The 15,757-nt window shown below is 31.3% G+C and overlaps 1 protein-coding gene across 1 annotated transcript in view; it reads left to right on the top strand.

The window, feature by feature from the left end:
- The first annotated feature begins 2,850 nt into the window (after positions 1-2,850).
- Positions 2,851-15,757, top strand: part of LOC110026198 (triacylglycerol lipase 1) — a 20,092-nt gene continuing 7,185 nt past the window's right edge. Inside the window, exons 1-7 of the mRNA XM_020727060.1 lie at positions 2,851-3,069; positions 9,954-10,064; positions 10,519-10,659; positions 10,752-10,862; positions 11,233-11,376; positions 11,735-11,775; positions 11,862-11,938. Of these exons, the coding sequence (XP_020582719.1) occupies positions 2,914-3,069; positions 9,954-10,064; positions 10,519-10,659; positions 10,752-10,862; positions 11,233-11,376; positions 11,735-11,775; positions 11,862-11,938 (781 nt within the window). The 5' untranslated portion in view covers positions 2,851-2,913. The remainder of the gene's footprint in view (positions 3,070-9,953; positions 10,065-10,518; positions 10,660-10,751; positions 10,863-11,232; positions 11,377-11,734; positions 11,776-11,861; positions 11,939-15,757) is intronic.

The raw sequence follows: 15,757 nt of genomic DNA, 5'->3' as shown, positions 1-15,757 counted from the left end.
TATATATATATATATAGTTGAAGTTTAAAGCTCCAATTATTATAAAAATATATAAACAATAAATACTACTACATTAATAAATTAATTTAAAAATGGATAACAAATTATTTAAGAAAATGTGTGTACCAAAATAACTAAGTTAATTCGTCATGAAATTTTAGTTGAACAAACATCATCTTCTCTATGTAGACCTAAAGCCATTTAAATAAGAAAAAAAGTATTTATTAAATAGTGTTAGTATTGCTCCATGATGAAGAAGTTTTATAAGTCAAGATTTTAATGAATTAAAAATTATTTTTTGAAGGTTGCATGTCATAAAATTTCAAGAGATTGCATTACTATTTAATGAAATATTTATAAAATTATCTAAAATCAAAGTAACTTGAAAATCTATTTTAATATAAAATATTAGAGTAATATATTAATTAAATAAACATATTTTAATAAATATACTCAAATTAAATAAATAGTCAAATAATACAGTGTGTTCAGGAATTAGACGACACCGATGATATTATAATCTTCCCACCATACAAATATTATCATTTTCATCATTCTAACATATATACTTATCATTCAAAAAATTGGCTAAATTGTATAATTTGAGACGATTTTTTTGATGTTGCTCTTTCATACATATACTTCTAATGAACATTATCATTAAAAACTGCTTATTACTTAACTATTTCACTTCATATGCCAAAATAAGATCATATTTTCTTTATAAAAGTTATATTGTACTTCTACTTTATTTATAAAAACTCTATCCATAGGTTTTAAAATGTTTCCTCACAACAAAAACTTGAAATGCATTATGATGCTATTTAATTGACAGCGAAATGAATGCAATGTATTTCTTTTGTAGGAATTTGTTGAATTTGAATGAATAACATGTACTCTGCTTTATACAAAGCGTTGTTCATGATTAGTTAGTATACATATAATGCAAATCATGGCCAACATGTATTAATTTTAGTTTCAGGTGATGTATAGGATATTATGCCAAAATAGAGGCATTATATCTAGCTCAGATTATCATGTATAGTAATATAAGATGCATTTATTTGCACAGGTCGAGCTTTTTAGCTAATTTCATCATATAAGTAATGTTTTTTTTTTAACTTCTAACTATGATAAATCATGTATGTTATCATCTCTTGTCATGTAAGCAAGAATAGTAGGGTGAGATAATAAAAAAGAGCCATATGTATAGTATCATCTCTTGTCATGTAAACAAGAATAGTAGGGTGAGATAATAAAAAAGAGCCATCATTCCCAACATTTTGATATTTAAATTATATGATGCCTAGTCTTATAACTCTCATCCAACATTGAGTTTATAACCCTAACTAAAGAAAAAAAACTCATATGCTTTTCGAATGTCGTGTTTCTGCCAACTTGAATTATAGCAGACAATTTTTTTTTATTATTATTTGTATACAATTCATAATATAAATACTGTAATTAACATTCTAAATTGTCCACAACATTTATGTCATTATATCTTTTTTGGTACATATAAAAAGTACATTGACATTAGACACAGCAGGATTTATCAAGTTAACTCAAAGTGCTTATTTTAATATGTATTAAACAAATGTAATCATGCATGACATATATATTGTCACTATAATACAATGCAAATTTATAAAAAAATTGGGTAAATTTAAAAAACTCAATTTAGAAATTGTATTTAAAAAAAACATATGACAAAAACTTTAATATCAATATCAATATACATTTCTATCTCCTTCAAATTTGTTTCTAAGCTCTTGTTTCATCTATATTCTCTCTTCCCCCCTTCTATAATCTTCTCTCACTTGATTTGAGGAAAGTAGAACCGAGCACTTTTTAATTTCTAGATGGAGATAATGCCCTATATAAGAAAATTAAGGGTTATAACATAAACATAATTATATATAATTGAAGTGAAATATATAGGTTTACATTAATTTATATTAATTAAATTCTAAACCCTAAAAGTTATAAAGAAATTTTTAATAAATATAGCTTATCCGGAACACTGGTGAAAAATCACTTAGAGAATGGACATCAGACTTTCAAAAACTCTCTTGTACGAAGGTATATTATTTCTTAGGAAATTTTAATTGTATTAGTAAAATCTTATATCTTCAATGCTCATTAAAATCAGATATATGATAAATTTAGAAAAAAAAATGTTTGACAATTTGCAAGTTAAATTCTAACTTGCATATTTTCATGAGATTACATTACTATTTTCTAGCTAAACAATTGCAAAATTTTCTAATGAATGAAATAGTTTAAAAATAAAATTTAATTAATATATTGTATCAACATATTAATTAAATTGAATCTTATTCCAACCTCGATTGAAATTTCATCAATCATTATTCTAACAAAATTTGAATCTTGTTTAGGGATTGTCTGGTTTATTGAAAAAGACTGTTGTTTAAAATAATATATGATATTTTAAATATTTTAGAATTGGTTCAACAGAACATAGATGCTGTGTTTTGTATTTTCCTATTTGGTTTGAAGAAAAATGAATTCAATGTAAAATATGGTCAATAGAGGTGATTGACAGCAGATAGAGTGACAATTGACATGTCGTAGAAGGGGATGGTACCTTACACAAATCAATTTCAAATACATTAAAAATGAACACATAATAAATTTTTGATATATTAAAAATTTCACATTACATTTATTTTTCTTCATATCAAACGGTTGAAGTTTTAAAACACCTCTAAAAAGATCTAATTAATTTAAAAAAAAATTATAATATTCATATTAATTTAAATTAATATTTTCCATAAAAAATGGGTTTCCAACTTTCCATCGATTGAGTATAACAAGGGATAACTAACTGATCGCTCATCTCGCTCCATCATAAAATTTCCGTAGAAGCTCTGGGCTGTGAGATTGGTGAAGATGGAATGGGAGACCTCGAGCTGCTGGGCTTCGGCCTCGCTCATGGCCATCGTTCTTCTAGGGTACCTAAGTTCTGTCTACGGCGTTCCACAGAACAACGATGGACTCTGCGCTCTGATAGTTCGTCCCATGGGCTACCCTTGCACTGAGTACACAGTATGCGTCTCTATTTGTCTTGATTATTAGGTTTCGCAGTGACTAATTTACAGGTTTTCAACGTTCTACTTGTGTTTGAAAGGGGTTATCAGGTTAAACATGCATGTATGTTCCTGTAAATTTGTTAAAAATCCCTTTAGTTGTCCGGAAATAGGTTTTATAAGGATTTTTTTTATCCGTCTGGTATTAAGGTAATGTGATGCAATGAGTAATGTCGACGAAGGGTTCTTAAAATTCGTTGACTTCTAAATTTTTTTAAAAAGAGGTAATGTGTTTTCTGTTCTTTGTTTACATGCCTTTTTGTTTTCTTTAAAATTTTATTATTCTATCTAATCATCCCTGTACAATGATTTTTCTAGTTTCCTACGAAAACCATTTTTTAGTGGGGTAGGCTTGTCCGGAAATAGGTTTTATAAGGATTTTTTTATCCGTCTGTTATTAAGGTAATGTGATGCAATGAGTAATGTTGACGAAGGGTTCTTAAAATTCGTTGACTTCTAAATTTTTTTAAAAAGAGGTAATGTGTTTTCTGTTTTTTGTTTTCATGCCTTTTTGTTGTTTTTAAAATTTTATTATTCTATCAAATCATCCCGGTACAATGATTTTTCCAGTTTCCTACGAAAACCATTTTTTAGTGGGGTAGGCTACTCCTTATTGTTTATATTTCTCACCTAACAATGGTAATAAAAATTTGATGCAATAGGTTGCGTTACACTAAACCCTAGCAAAATTTCTCTAAAATTAATGCATTCTCTCTCTAGTAAGACTCTGCTTGAACATTATGTTCACGAACAAATTTATTTGTTGTTCAATATGTAACTTGTTAAATACTCAATATGAAGCTCAAATATAGCTCGTATCATATATATATATATATATATATATAGCATTTAAATAAAAATTGACTTGTTATAATTTATTTAGTTATAGATTTAATAACATTATATTATTATATCAAAAATATTTTTAGATTAATTTATAACTACATATTTATTTTATTTTTAATTATTAACTATTTGAAAATTAGCATTATGGAATTCAAAAAGTGGACATCACTTTTATTCATTCCTTTTTATTATGACTGGTCTTTTCATCTATTTCTACTATTGATGAATGATTTCACATTATAAGTTACTTTGTAATATTAGTTAATTTAATTTTTTTTTTGCTCTTGTTTCAATATTTTTCTTCTATCTTAGAATTTATTCTTGTGAGAATATATCTATTATAGACACTATATGACACATTGTGGGTTAGTTCATTTGTTCATATGATTTATTAAATTGTTTTTTTAATTTGTAAAATTATGTTTTTATATGAAAATCTATATACTTCTTTGAAATTTTAGCTCATTTAAATACTTGTTCACTTGTCATAAATAAATCAAGTATAAATCAAGTTCAAACATTAAACATTTTAAACAAGACAATTTTGAACAATATGCGAAAGTTTGATACAAGCTCAAGGCTAATATGAACAACCTATAATTGTACTAAGCCAAGTCCAAACTATGTTTTACTCGACTCTATTAGAGCCCTAATCACAGCCAAATGAAAAGGATGAGAAGAAAAAGAAAATAAATAGGTGTAGGAGCGCAGAAATTTAGTAAAAAGGCTCATCACACGCTCAACTAGAGTGAAAGTCAAAACCAATGAAATCAAAAACCTTGGTGATGTCTTAGGTTGTCATCACTCTTTATTGTTAAACCAAGTTGAAGAAAATATTTCTCTTTCATTTCTGAATGCATCCTCCCATGCTAACTCTCGCTCCTCTCCAATGATGCAATCAAGTTGCCTTTTAGAGGTATTATAAAGACAAGAGTACACTAATATCTCGTGCTAAATTCTTGATTTGAATTCTGTGGATCTCAACCTTCTCATAAAAAAAGTGCGAGCACATGGATTGAGACTTTAGGAGGAAATTTTGAGCACACGGATTGAAGATTTCTACCGTTTGATCAATTTAATAATAACCTTTAGATTATAATCCACGTGCTGTTATTTTATTAGTTCTTTTTAATTATTTCTTTTAAAGGAGTTTTGTAAAATTATAAATACCTTTTTTTTGTACAATTGCGCTTACTTTTCTTACTTCACTTTGACGTTGGCCGAAACTCTCTACTTGTAATTTCTTATTTGATACAGTGAATTTATCTCATTTGTCTGTGGTATATTTCATCTTAAGTTTTTATACATGAAATATTTGTTTCATTTTATTTTTTTTTCATTGTGCTTTGCATCAATTCGATATCAATTTATAACAACTGATGTCAGGTTTAGTTTTGATCGGGACAACTATAACAACAAAGTACAATATGCCTCTTTTAGACCACAAAACTAGATTTTCGCTTTGGCAGGTTAAGATGTGAGCTATGTTAGTGCAAATGGATCCAAACGATGCACTACTTAGGTTTGAAAGATGTCCTCATCATGAAAGTTGGAGGAAAAGCAACGAAAAGATCGAAATACTCTTTCTCAAATTCAGCTTTATATATTAAATTAAATTTAGAGGATGTTTCGAAGGAGATGATCGTTGCTGCATTATAATTGAGATTAAAGCAATTGTGGAAGATGAAAAGTCTAACCAATAAGTTGCGCTCGAAACAACATTTGTATAATGAGATTAAAGTAGTTGTGCATGATGAAAATTCTAACCAATAAGTTGCATTTGAAACAACATTTGTACTCTAACATGATAATAAAAGATTCATCAATTATAAATCATTTAACTGTCCTTGAAGAAATCATCTCTAATTTAAAAGTCATGAAAGTTAAGTGTGGCGAAGAACATTTGACATTAATTTTGTTTCGCTTGTTGCCTTCATCATATATAATGCTTAGAGATACCATTTTATATGGGCGAGAGAAATCTACTCTAGATGAAATATATGATACTCCATTTTTTATGAGAAAGATGAAGCAATTTGTGGATGAATCTGTTGCTCAAAGAGAAGGTCTTATCGTTTGAGGTAGAACTCAAGAGAGTAGTTCTGTTGCTAATACGAAGAGTAGATCAAATATAAAAATAAAGATAAGCTTTGAAATTATTGTAAAAAAAGTGACACATCAAAACCGAATGTTACAAGTTCTAGAATAAAAAAATTAACTTTTAATTAGAAAGACAAACAATCAGATCATTCCGGTGAAGCCAGTATTGTTGAAAAAGTTGTTAGTGATTATCTGTTTCTGATGAAGTACTTTGTGATGATTGAGTTTTTTATTTAACATGCACATTTTGGGCGAACTGTTATCTGTTTCTGATGAAGTACTTTTTGATGATTGAGTTTTTTATTTAACATGCACATTTTGTATGGGTCCTAACAAGGATTTGTTTTCAACATATGAAACCGTGTCGAAGGGTACCTGTTGTTAATGAGTAACAATGCTCCATGTGTGATAATCGGCGTTGGAACTATTAGAATCAAGATATTTGATGGAAACATCAAAACACTTGGAGATGTGAGTTATGTCCCAGATCTAAAAAATAATTTACTTTTCTTAAGTTGCTTGTTGCTAAAGGGCACTGTGGAAATCTGAGAATATTATGGAGGAAATATGAGATTCTAGGTAAAATCTGAGAAGATTTTGGAGAATTTAATTGGAACAACTTAGAAAATTTTTTATTAGTTTATTCTCTTCATATTCCATGTTATTTTAAGTTTCATTTCAGCATATTTCTTTTCCTAATTTATGTAAGATATATTTATGTTATTCTTTATTTATTTCTAATCTTGATAGTATGCAAATTCCTAAATCCATTCATGAAGCCCTTGAAAATAAAAAAATGGAGGAAAATAGTTGAAGAGGAGATTCGAGCACTAAAGCATAATGGTACATGAATTTTTACTATACTCCCTCATCATACAGTTAGGTGCAAATAGGTGTTCGACATCAAATATAAAGCTGATTATGGTGTTAAGAGATTCAAAGCCAGACTTATTGCAAAATGTTTCACTCAAACCTATAGGATTGATTGGAGACATTCACACTAGTTGTCAAATTTAACACTATCAGAGTGCTCCTTTCAGTAGCAGTTTACAAGAAATGAGTATATCGACTTGACATAAAAAATGACTTTGTGAATGAGGATTTGAAATAATTCTATATGAAGATACCGATAGGACATAAGAATAATTCAAACAAACACATAGTATGCAAACTCATGAAGTCTCCTATAGACTTAAACAATGCCCAAGTGTGTGGTTTTAAAGTTTTGTTAAAACTATGAAATCTAATGGATATTCTTGATCATATTCTATTTTTAAAAGACACTTAAAGAGGTAAAGATGTTGTTGTGATAGTATATGTGGATGAATTGATTTTTATTGGTGATGATGAATGAGAGATTCTCAAGATCAAAGAAGTGCTTGCCACAAAGTTTGAAACCAATGACTTAGAAATCATGAGATATTTTTAGTTATGGAGGTAGCAAGATTCAAGAAAGACATTGTTGTATCACAGAGGAAATACATTATAGATTTATTAAAGGACATAGAGATGATTGAAGATAAGTCTGCTGATACTCCAATGGATCCCAACAAGAAGTTAGAGAAGGGAGAAGAAATCATCCTTGCAGATAAGGTTAGATAACAAAGATTGATAGGAAAACTCATCTAACTGTCACATACAAGACCAGATATTGCATACTTTATCAGTATTGTGAGCCAACACATGAATAACCCAAATGAAGAGCATTTGGAGATAGTATACAAAATCCTGTGGTTTCCTTAGAAGACTCCTAGTTATGGATTAATTTTTGAGAAAACTAGAAGCAAAGTAGAAGTCTATAATGATATTAGTTGGGCTAAGGAGCTCACTGCCAGAAGGTCTACCATAGGTTATTGCTCCTATGTATGGGGATATATAATGACATGGAGAAGTAAGAAACAAGTGATTGTTTCTAGAAGTAGTTAAAAATAAGAGTATATGACACTCGCCTTCGAAATCTGTGAAGGGATCTGAATTCATAAAATGTTAAAATAACTGGGATGTATAAGTTTCTTAGTAATACTGGCGATGTTATTAGTATAATTCAAGTTGGATGGTTTAAGTGGAGGAATGCATCGGGACTATTATGTGATAGTATAATTCAAGTTGGATAGAAAAGTGGAGGAATGCAGTGGTTGAAGGAAAATTTTATATAATGTTGGTATGACATGCAATGCTTTATGATGCAAAATGAGGCCTATAAAAGAGAAGCATAAAACTAAGTGTGTTGAGATGAGAATGCTTTGGTGAATGAGTGACTTTACAACTAGAGAAAAAGTGCGAAACGTATATATTCGTGAAAGGGTTTGTGTAACTCCTGTGGCTGACATGATTAGAGAGAGTTGTCTTAGATGATTTGATCACATTAAATGTCGAGCATCTGATGACTCGATTAGTAGAGTAGATGTTTTAAATTTGATTTATGTTAAGAAAGGTGGAGGTAGACTTTCTTGGGCATGAGACATAGTAGAGAAAAATGATTTATGTAGCTGACCCCCCTTAGCCGAATTAAGGATTTGATGTTGTTGTTTTATGGCCCTCAATCCAGCGACCGAAAATTCAATTATTTTAGACGCTTTGATAGGAAAAGCAAAAAAAAAAAAAAAAAAAAAAAAAAAGAAAATTTACTTTTATGGTATTTACTTTTATGTTGGGAAGTAGTTTAAGCAACTATGGAATTTGGTTCAGGTGTAAACTATAGTTACAAAATTAAATTTAACTATCTTCATGGTCTTATATTGTTATTTTATACTATATCTATTTCAATTGTGGCTTAGTTCTTGCTCAAGGAGATGGTTAGAAGTTGTGAAAAAGATTTAGCTAAACCAGAGTTTATAGCATATCGAACTCCTAACTAGTCTTGTTGCCGGGCAGATGTGGTGAATTAGTACCAAATTCAACTCCAAATATGATTGCCTAGTGAAGTGGGATTCAGAGAAGCAACCCAAATGGCATTTTATTTGTTGATTCCTACTTAAGTCATTGCAAGGGTTAACTAGAAATCTTTTGTCCGAGGGCTATGATTAAAAATCGAAAAAATGTGTGTTTTAAAAATCATCTCTTTATGGCATCGACTAAAGAAGAGGTTGAGAAGAGAGAATTTAATATATTATCCATTGCCAACCGAGTTTTTATTTATGATGCCATAAGCTCAAAAAACTGTAGTAAAAAATGTTGAATTTTTAAAGGTTCTTTTATTCCTACTCTATTTACTTATCCATACTAGAGAGTTTTTAGGCTTTTGTATCTAAAACTATGCAATTAATGCAAGTGTTTGGAGTAGTTGATTAAAAGTTTTCCCTTCTATTTAAGCCAGTCCTGTTATTGGAGATCATTTGAGCAATTCCGGCGCATGTGGAGACATCTCGGACTCAAATTGCATGCATTGTGTTTGATCCCTATCATTTTCATTGTGTTTAAAAAACTTGATCATGATAGATCTCTTTTTATATAATTTTGATGCTCCAGTCAAATTGGCGCAGACTGTTTTATAAACAGGGGCCATTTGGGGATATTTGCCATCAAATCTGGTTGAGGAACTTATGTTCATGTGAGACATGTAGGCAATGTTTACTATTAGTTGCATGTATTTACTGTTACTTATCCTTGTTATGCATGTAATCTGTCCTTGTGGATAACGGATTATATCTTCAGAGGTTGTGGTGAAGACCAATATAATCATAACATTCAATGTGAGATTGCAATCTTCGTGCTTGCTGACGATCGGCTAAATTTCTATTGGTTTAAGTTGATTGATATGCTGTAATATCTTTATACTTCATCAAATTTTTAACTCCTTGACAGCGCCTAATGTTTTTTTTTCTATTCTAAAGCTGTATGATGAAATCTGAATTGTTGAAAGTTATTGGTTTTATGTAATGCTGGTGTTACATTCAGGTCCAGACTGAGGATGGCTATCTACTAACACTTCAACGTATTTCAAATGGGCGAAGTGCATTAACTGGATACAATGGCCCTCCTGTTTTCCTTCAGCATGGCCTCTTTCAGGTTCATATGAGGCATTGTAATTTCTTTCTTAGTTTTTTCTTATATCTTACATTTTGTGATTCATTTTGTTATTCTCAGGTGCTTGAATCAGCCAAATGTTAAATTTTGTTGGGGTATTTACATACATATCACTCAATTCCTTTGTATTTACTTATCTAACACTTAAACTTTACTTTTTACATTTATACCGCTCAAATCTTCCACATCAAATCTAAAATACCACAATTTTAACTTTTAAAAAGCGAAATACACATTTTCATGCATGGCTAATGTGGCATATATGTAAACATTGAAGTTTAGGTGTTAGATATGTAAATACATAAAAATTAAGTGGTTTGTATGTAAATCTTGTATGTAAATCTTCCAACCTTTTTCCAACCTTTTTTAGTTCAGGTTACTTTTCCTTTCGTTTTTTTCTGACATGATATTGAATCTATATTTCTATACTGTACAGGGGGGTGACACTTGGTTTCTAAATTCCGTCGATGAGTCTCTCGGGTTCATACTCGCTGATCATGGTTTTGATGTGTGGGTTGGAAATGTGCGTGGCACACGTTGGAGTCGTAAGCACGCCACTTTATCCGAGCATGACCGTGTATGTGGCTTTTCTCGCCTTTTGTTTTTGTTCAAATTGTGCAAAAATTTATTGAGTTATATATAATACCATGAAGATGTATACTGTTGCAGGCATTTTGGGATTGGAGTTGGCAGGATTTGGCTCAGTATGATTTGGCGGCTATGTTGAGCTATATAAAGACTGAAACATCTTCTAAAGTTTTATACATAGGCCATTCACAGGTATTAATCAGTCAAACTGTTAAGGGGTTGTTTGGAATCATTTTTATTTTTGTTTTTCATTTATTATTTCTATTTTTGTTTTGTTTATGTTTTGATTTGAATTAAAAGTTATTTGATTATGGTAGTTTTTAAAAGCAATGTGATTTGTTTTCAAAAACAAATAATAAAAACAGCTAAAAGTTATACTAACCAAATTTATTTTCAAAAGTAAAAGAAAAAATGAAGATTAAAACAGAAAAGAAAACTAATGCCAAACAGGCCCTAAAAAATCTTCTTCAGCTTTTGCTTGGAGCATCATAGCAATGCCAGAATATTGTTTGGTTTTTGTGCCAATTTATTAATTTGAATTTATATTCCTTTTGATTTTCAGGGGACTATTATGGCATTTGCTGCCTTTACCATTCCAGATATTGTCAAAATGGTTGAAGCAGCTGCTCTTCTTTGTCCAATATCTTATCTAAATCATATCAGTTCCAATTTTGTTATTAGAGCTGTTGGCATGCATCTAGATCAGGTATTCAGATCATTTTAATCAGCTAATGAACATTATATGTATAAAAAAATGTGAAAGTTGCGTACGTAGCACACAGTTCTTATATATTTACATGCCTAACATCTCAACTTCAATTTTTACATATGTGCCACCTTATTTATGTATGAATGGTGTATTTCGGTTTTTAAAAGTTAAAGAGTGATTTTTTTGATGTGGTATGAAAGTTTTAGGTGGTATAAATGTAAAAAAATAGAGTTAGGTGTTAGATATGAATATACATAGGAATTGGGTGGTATATATATAAATTCCCCAAAAAAAAAATTTAGTAGAAACATTTCTGATTTGGTTTCGTATTTTGTTATCCCTCATTGCTCTCTAGATGCTTCTCTCTGTAGGCATTCATCAGCTAAATCTCCGAAGGTTTGTTTTTATTTGCTCAGTGAAAAAAAATTTCTTAAAAAAATATTTTAAAGGTTTTCTCTCCTTCTGTCCCCAAATCTCTACAGCAATATAGGTGTTCAAATACTGGATTCATTGTGTGATGGACATGTGGATTGTGGCAATCTGCTGGGCGCAATAACAGGTTCCTTAAATTGGCTTTCTCTTAGGTTTAGATTTTTTCTCGCTTCCATTGGGCTTTCTTTACTTCAATTTGAAGAGAATACAAATAAAAGCAGAGTAAAACGAATTTACTGCTTTATTTGGATTTCTTCCTTCCATGTTTTTAATTCTTTGGCTCTTTTTGTAACTTTTGTATTGTTTGTACATTGAAATTGTAACTGCTAGAAATAAAATTAGTAAAGATTTTTGTAAATGGAGGTTAAATATCTCTGATGGTTTTGGGGATTTGGGAAGAAAGCTTTGTCTGAGCTGTAATAAACATAATCTAACTGAGGAAATAGTAAGGCCTGCAAAGTTATCACAAGAGAAAGAGCTCATAAAATTATGTAGTTCCGTGAGATATACTTAACGTCCATGGACGCATAGTGCAAACTTTCAATAGTAATAGAGACGAGTGCATGGATTAAATATATGCCCCCAAATATTTTCTCACTGTTTATTTCTCTATTTATCAGTCTCTCTACCATGCCTTTTATTCCCTTTTTCTCTCCTTTTCTTTTGACCTTATTACTACTGCTCACTGCAATCTTAAAACAAGAAATGACTTCAAACCCACTCAAAGCAAAGTCCAACTCTCTCTCTCTCTTTCTATGGCCTTATTTTCTTCATCACTTGATATCTGCGATTTCTGAAGCCATCGGCCATATTTTTTAACTGAGATGATTGCTTTCTAAGCATCTTGGATGCCACTTTCTAGCCATTAAATTTTTACTAGTTTTATAATTGATTTAAGGCGATGGAGGGGGAAAACAGATTTATGCTATGTTAGAGTATTATTGACAAAATTTTGGACTTAATGTTACTTGATAGAAAATTATGTCTACTGAAATTAGATTTCAACAAAAATAAATTTGCGTAAGTTAGAGGCTTACCATTTTGGATTTAGGAAGATTTTGATTTTAGAAAAATTTGCTCCACACATCTTAACAATCTACTGCTTAAGAAAATTCATACATAACCTTCACACATAGTTATTAAGTATAGATCAAATTCTTATTTATGCCAAAATCTTGCCTCACATTTTGAAGCTTCCTTATGTGCTCATTGCCAATCTTATTTATACATTATCAGCTGCCACAATGTCTAGTAGTTTACCATTATCAAAATGAATCATCCTGCAATTTCTTGTAGACAGGTTGTTGAAATATTCTTTATTTTGAATAAAGTGAACTAAAAAACTCAAGTCCAATATCCAAGATTTCTTTAGCTATTCAAACTAAAGATCAATGTTGCATAAATCTTTTCCATTGCAATTTTCACATATTCCTCTCTTGTTTTAAACTCCATACATGTCAACCTTTCTTTTTTTCATGTGGCTAATCATGCACATTACTGACATGTGCTATTGTGATTTTCTAATTTGCTCCTTTGCTAAAACCTGGACCTATCTTTGCTTCAATTGTCACCCTTTTTTCGACATACTCAAGTTGCTAACTTTGAAGCAGAAGATGATATATCAGCACTGACCTGCTGCCCGTCATTGTCGATTACAGCCGACCATCACTGTCGCCACCTCCCACTATACCTTGTTGCCACCATCGTAACTCGTGGAGTTCACTGCAGCAGCAGGCACAAACGTCGTCTGTTTTGCCGCCCCCCCCAACGCCTATTTTAAATTAATTCTAATTTTCTTCAAATCAAATACAAAAAGATCAACTCATGCATTTTCTTATAGGAAACCAAATAACTCCAAAATGTTCAAATATATTATACTTCAATTACACCACATTCTTTTTTTACCAAGTCAAATAGCCCCTTAGATTTGATTAGATGCCATATTATTAGATTTGATTTCAAATTACTTTACTTCTAAACATGCTGAATCCTATGTTTATTAATAAGGATATAATGTAATAAAGAAGAACATGACATTATCATTGACTATAATGCGTGATCTTTTTTCCTTTCTCTCTCCTATCAGTCATACGTTTCTCTCTCTTCTCTCTATTATCAGCCAGTATTTCGTAGTCGACTTCTTTCTCTTTTTACCCTTATCTCCTATAATTTTTTCTCTCCAAAATTCGTTTTAATTGTCAATATCCAGCAGTGCATTTTTGGGTAAAGGCCCGTAGAGCTATAATGCATAATGTAATGCACACTATTTTAAAATAGTACAAAACATTAAAAATCATAAATAATTCAGTAATAATTTAAGAACCTAAGAAAAAAAATATCTTAAATACCACATAATATTTCTTGAACAGTCAAAAAAGTTGGAAGTAAGATATAATATTTTCTTGCTAATTTCTCGCATTGATTTTTTTTAGCAAGTTTGATCAAATTCAACAATTTTATATTTCTTCTAGTTAATGAATGTTGCAATATAAGTTTCACTAAAATGATAGTTTTGCGAATTAAAATAATATAAACAACAATAATGAATCAGACTCGAAGCAACAATTCAGTATCTCAATCTTACTAGCAATCAACCAGTTTTGCTTGGGCTAAACTGAGTATTAAACAAACAAAACTCAAAATACAATGGACTAACAAAATGCATGAAATATCCAAAAAACAGCATAAATAATGGTCAGATGAATAGAAGGGCTTGAATAAAATTTAAATAATGGTCAGATGAATAGAAGGGAGAGTGCATAAGCGTTACTGAGGCAATATTGAGTAGGCTTGAATAAAATTTAAAGATCAAGAAACAAATCCTTCACGAAAGGCAAGTAGGATGTGTCATGCAGGTGGGTGATGAAACCCTTTGTCGAGATGTGACTGAGATGGAAACAAAGTTGTGAGAATTAATTCTAATTTCCTTAATCAAGGAAATTAGAATTAATTGGTAAATCCCTTAAATTAAGGAAATTAGAATAAATTTGTAATCCCTTAAATTAATGAAATAGTTAAATAGTTTCCTAGTTTTTCTCTTTTTAATCTCCTATATAATACCTTGTATGATTAATTCAAGAGAAGAAGTGAAATACAAATAATTTTGATTTCCCACATAGTATCAGAGCCAGGTTGAAACCCTAGAGGACCCCGCCGTTGCCGCGCTTCTCCGACTCTTCCTCGCGTTCCTTCCGAGCACGGGCTGCTTCAGTCCTCTGCCTCGATCCAGTAGCAGTTGTCAATCGCGAGTCCTCTGACGAGCATGACGAGCACAAGAGACTCTTCTGAGCATGAGCGACTCTTCCGAGCACGAGCAAAAGCGACGAGCACGGCGAGCACGAGCGACTCTTCCGAGCACGAACAGAAGCGACGAGCACGGTTAAAATCTCTCTTTGCCCAGCACGAGCGACTCTTCCTCCCGAGCACGGGATTCCAGTAGCGACTCCCGCTTCGTCCGAGAGGAGCAGCACGTTGTCACGAGGAAAACCGTCCTTTGCCGCTGCAATCCTGTGCCGGAGATCTCGCGATCTTTGCCGCTCTTTGGATTTTTCTTTATTAGCTGCCTTAATTGTTGCGATTCTTTTACCACTGCAGGTTGATTTCGAGCCTTAATTGCTGCAAATTTTTCTTCCTCACCATGTCAATGTCCGAAACCACTATCTCCAACTACAACAATTCTGAAGAATACAACGCTGTTCAGAAAATTGGAGAGTTGCAGAATATTCGAGCATCCAATAGGTTCAATGGGAAGAACTATCTCAAATGGTCCCAAATTGTTCGCACATACCTAAAAGGCAAAGGGAGAATTAATCACCTACTTGGAACCAGACCAGAAAAAAGGGATCCAGCCTCTACAACATGGGAAGAGGAGGATTCCATGATTATGTCCTGGCTATGGGATTTTATGGACCCAACGATCAGTGACACTTGCATGTTCTTGAACACC

This window comes from Phalaenopsis equestris, unplaced genomic scaffold (assembly GCF_001263595.1).
Source record: "Phalaenopsis equestris unplaced genomic scaffold, ASM126359v1 Scaffold000359, whole genome shotgun sequence".
In the NCBI taxonomy this organism is placed as follows: domain Eukaryota; kingdom Viridiplantae; phylum Streptophyta; class Magnoliopsida; order Asparagales; family Orchidaceae; genus Phalaenopsis; species Phalaenopsis equestris.
Note: the sequence above shows the minus strand (reverse complement) of the source record. Positions and strands in the feature narration are given on the sequence as shown.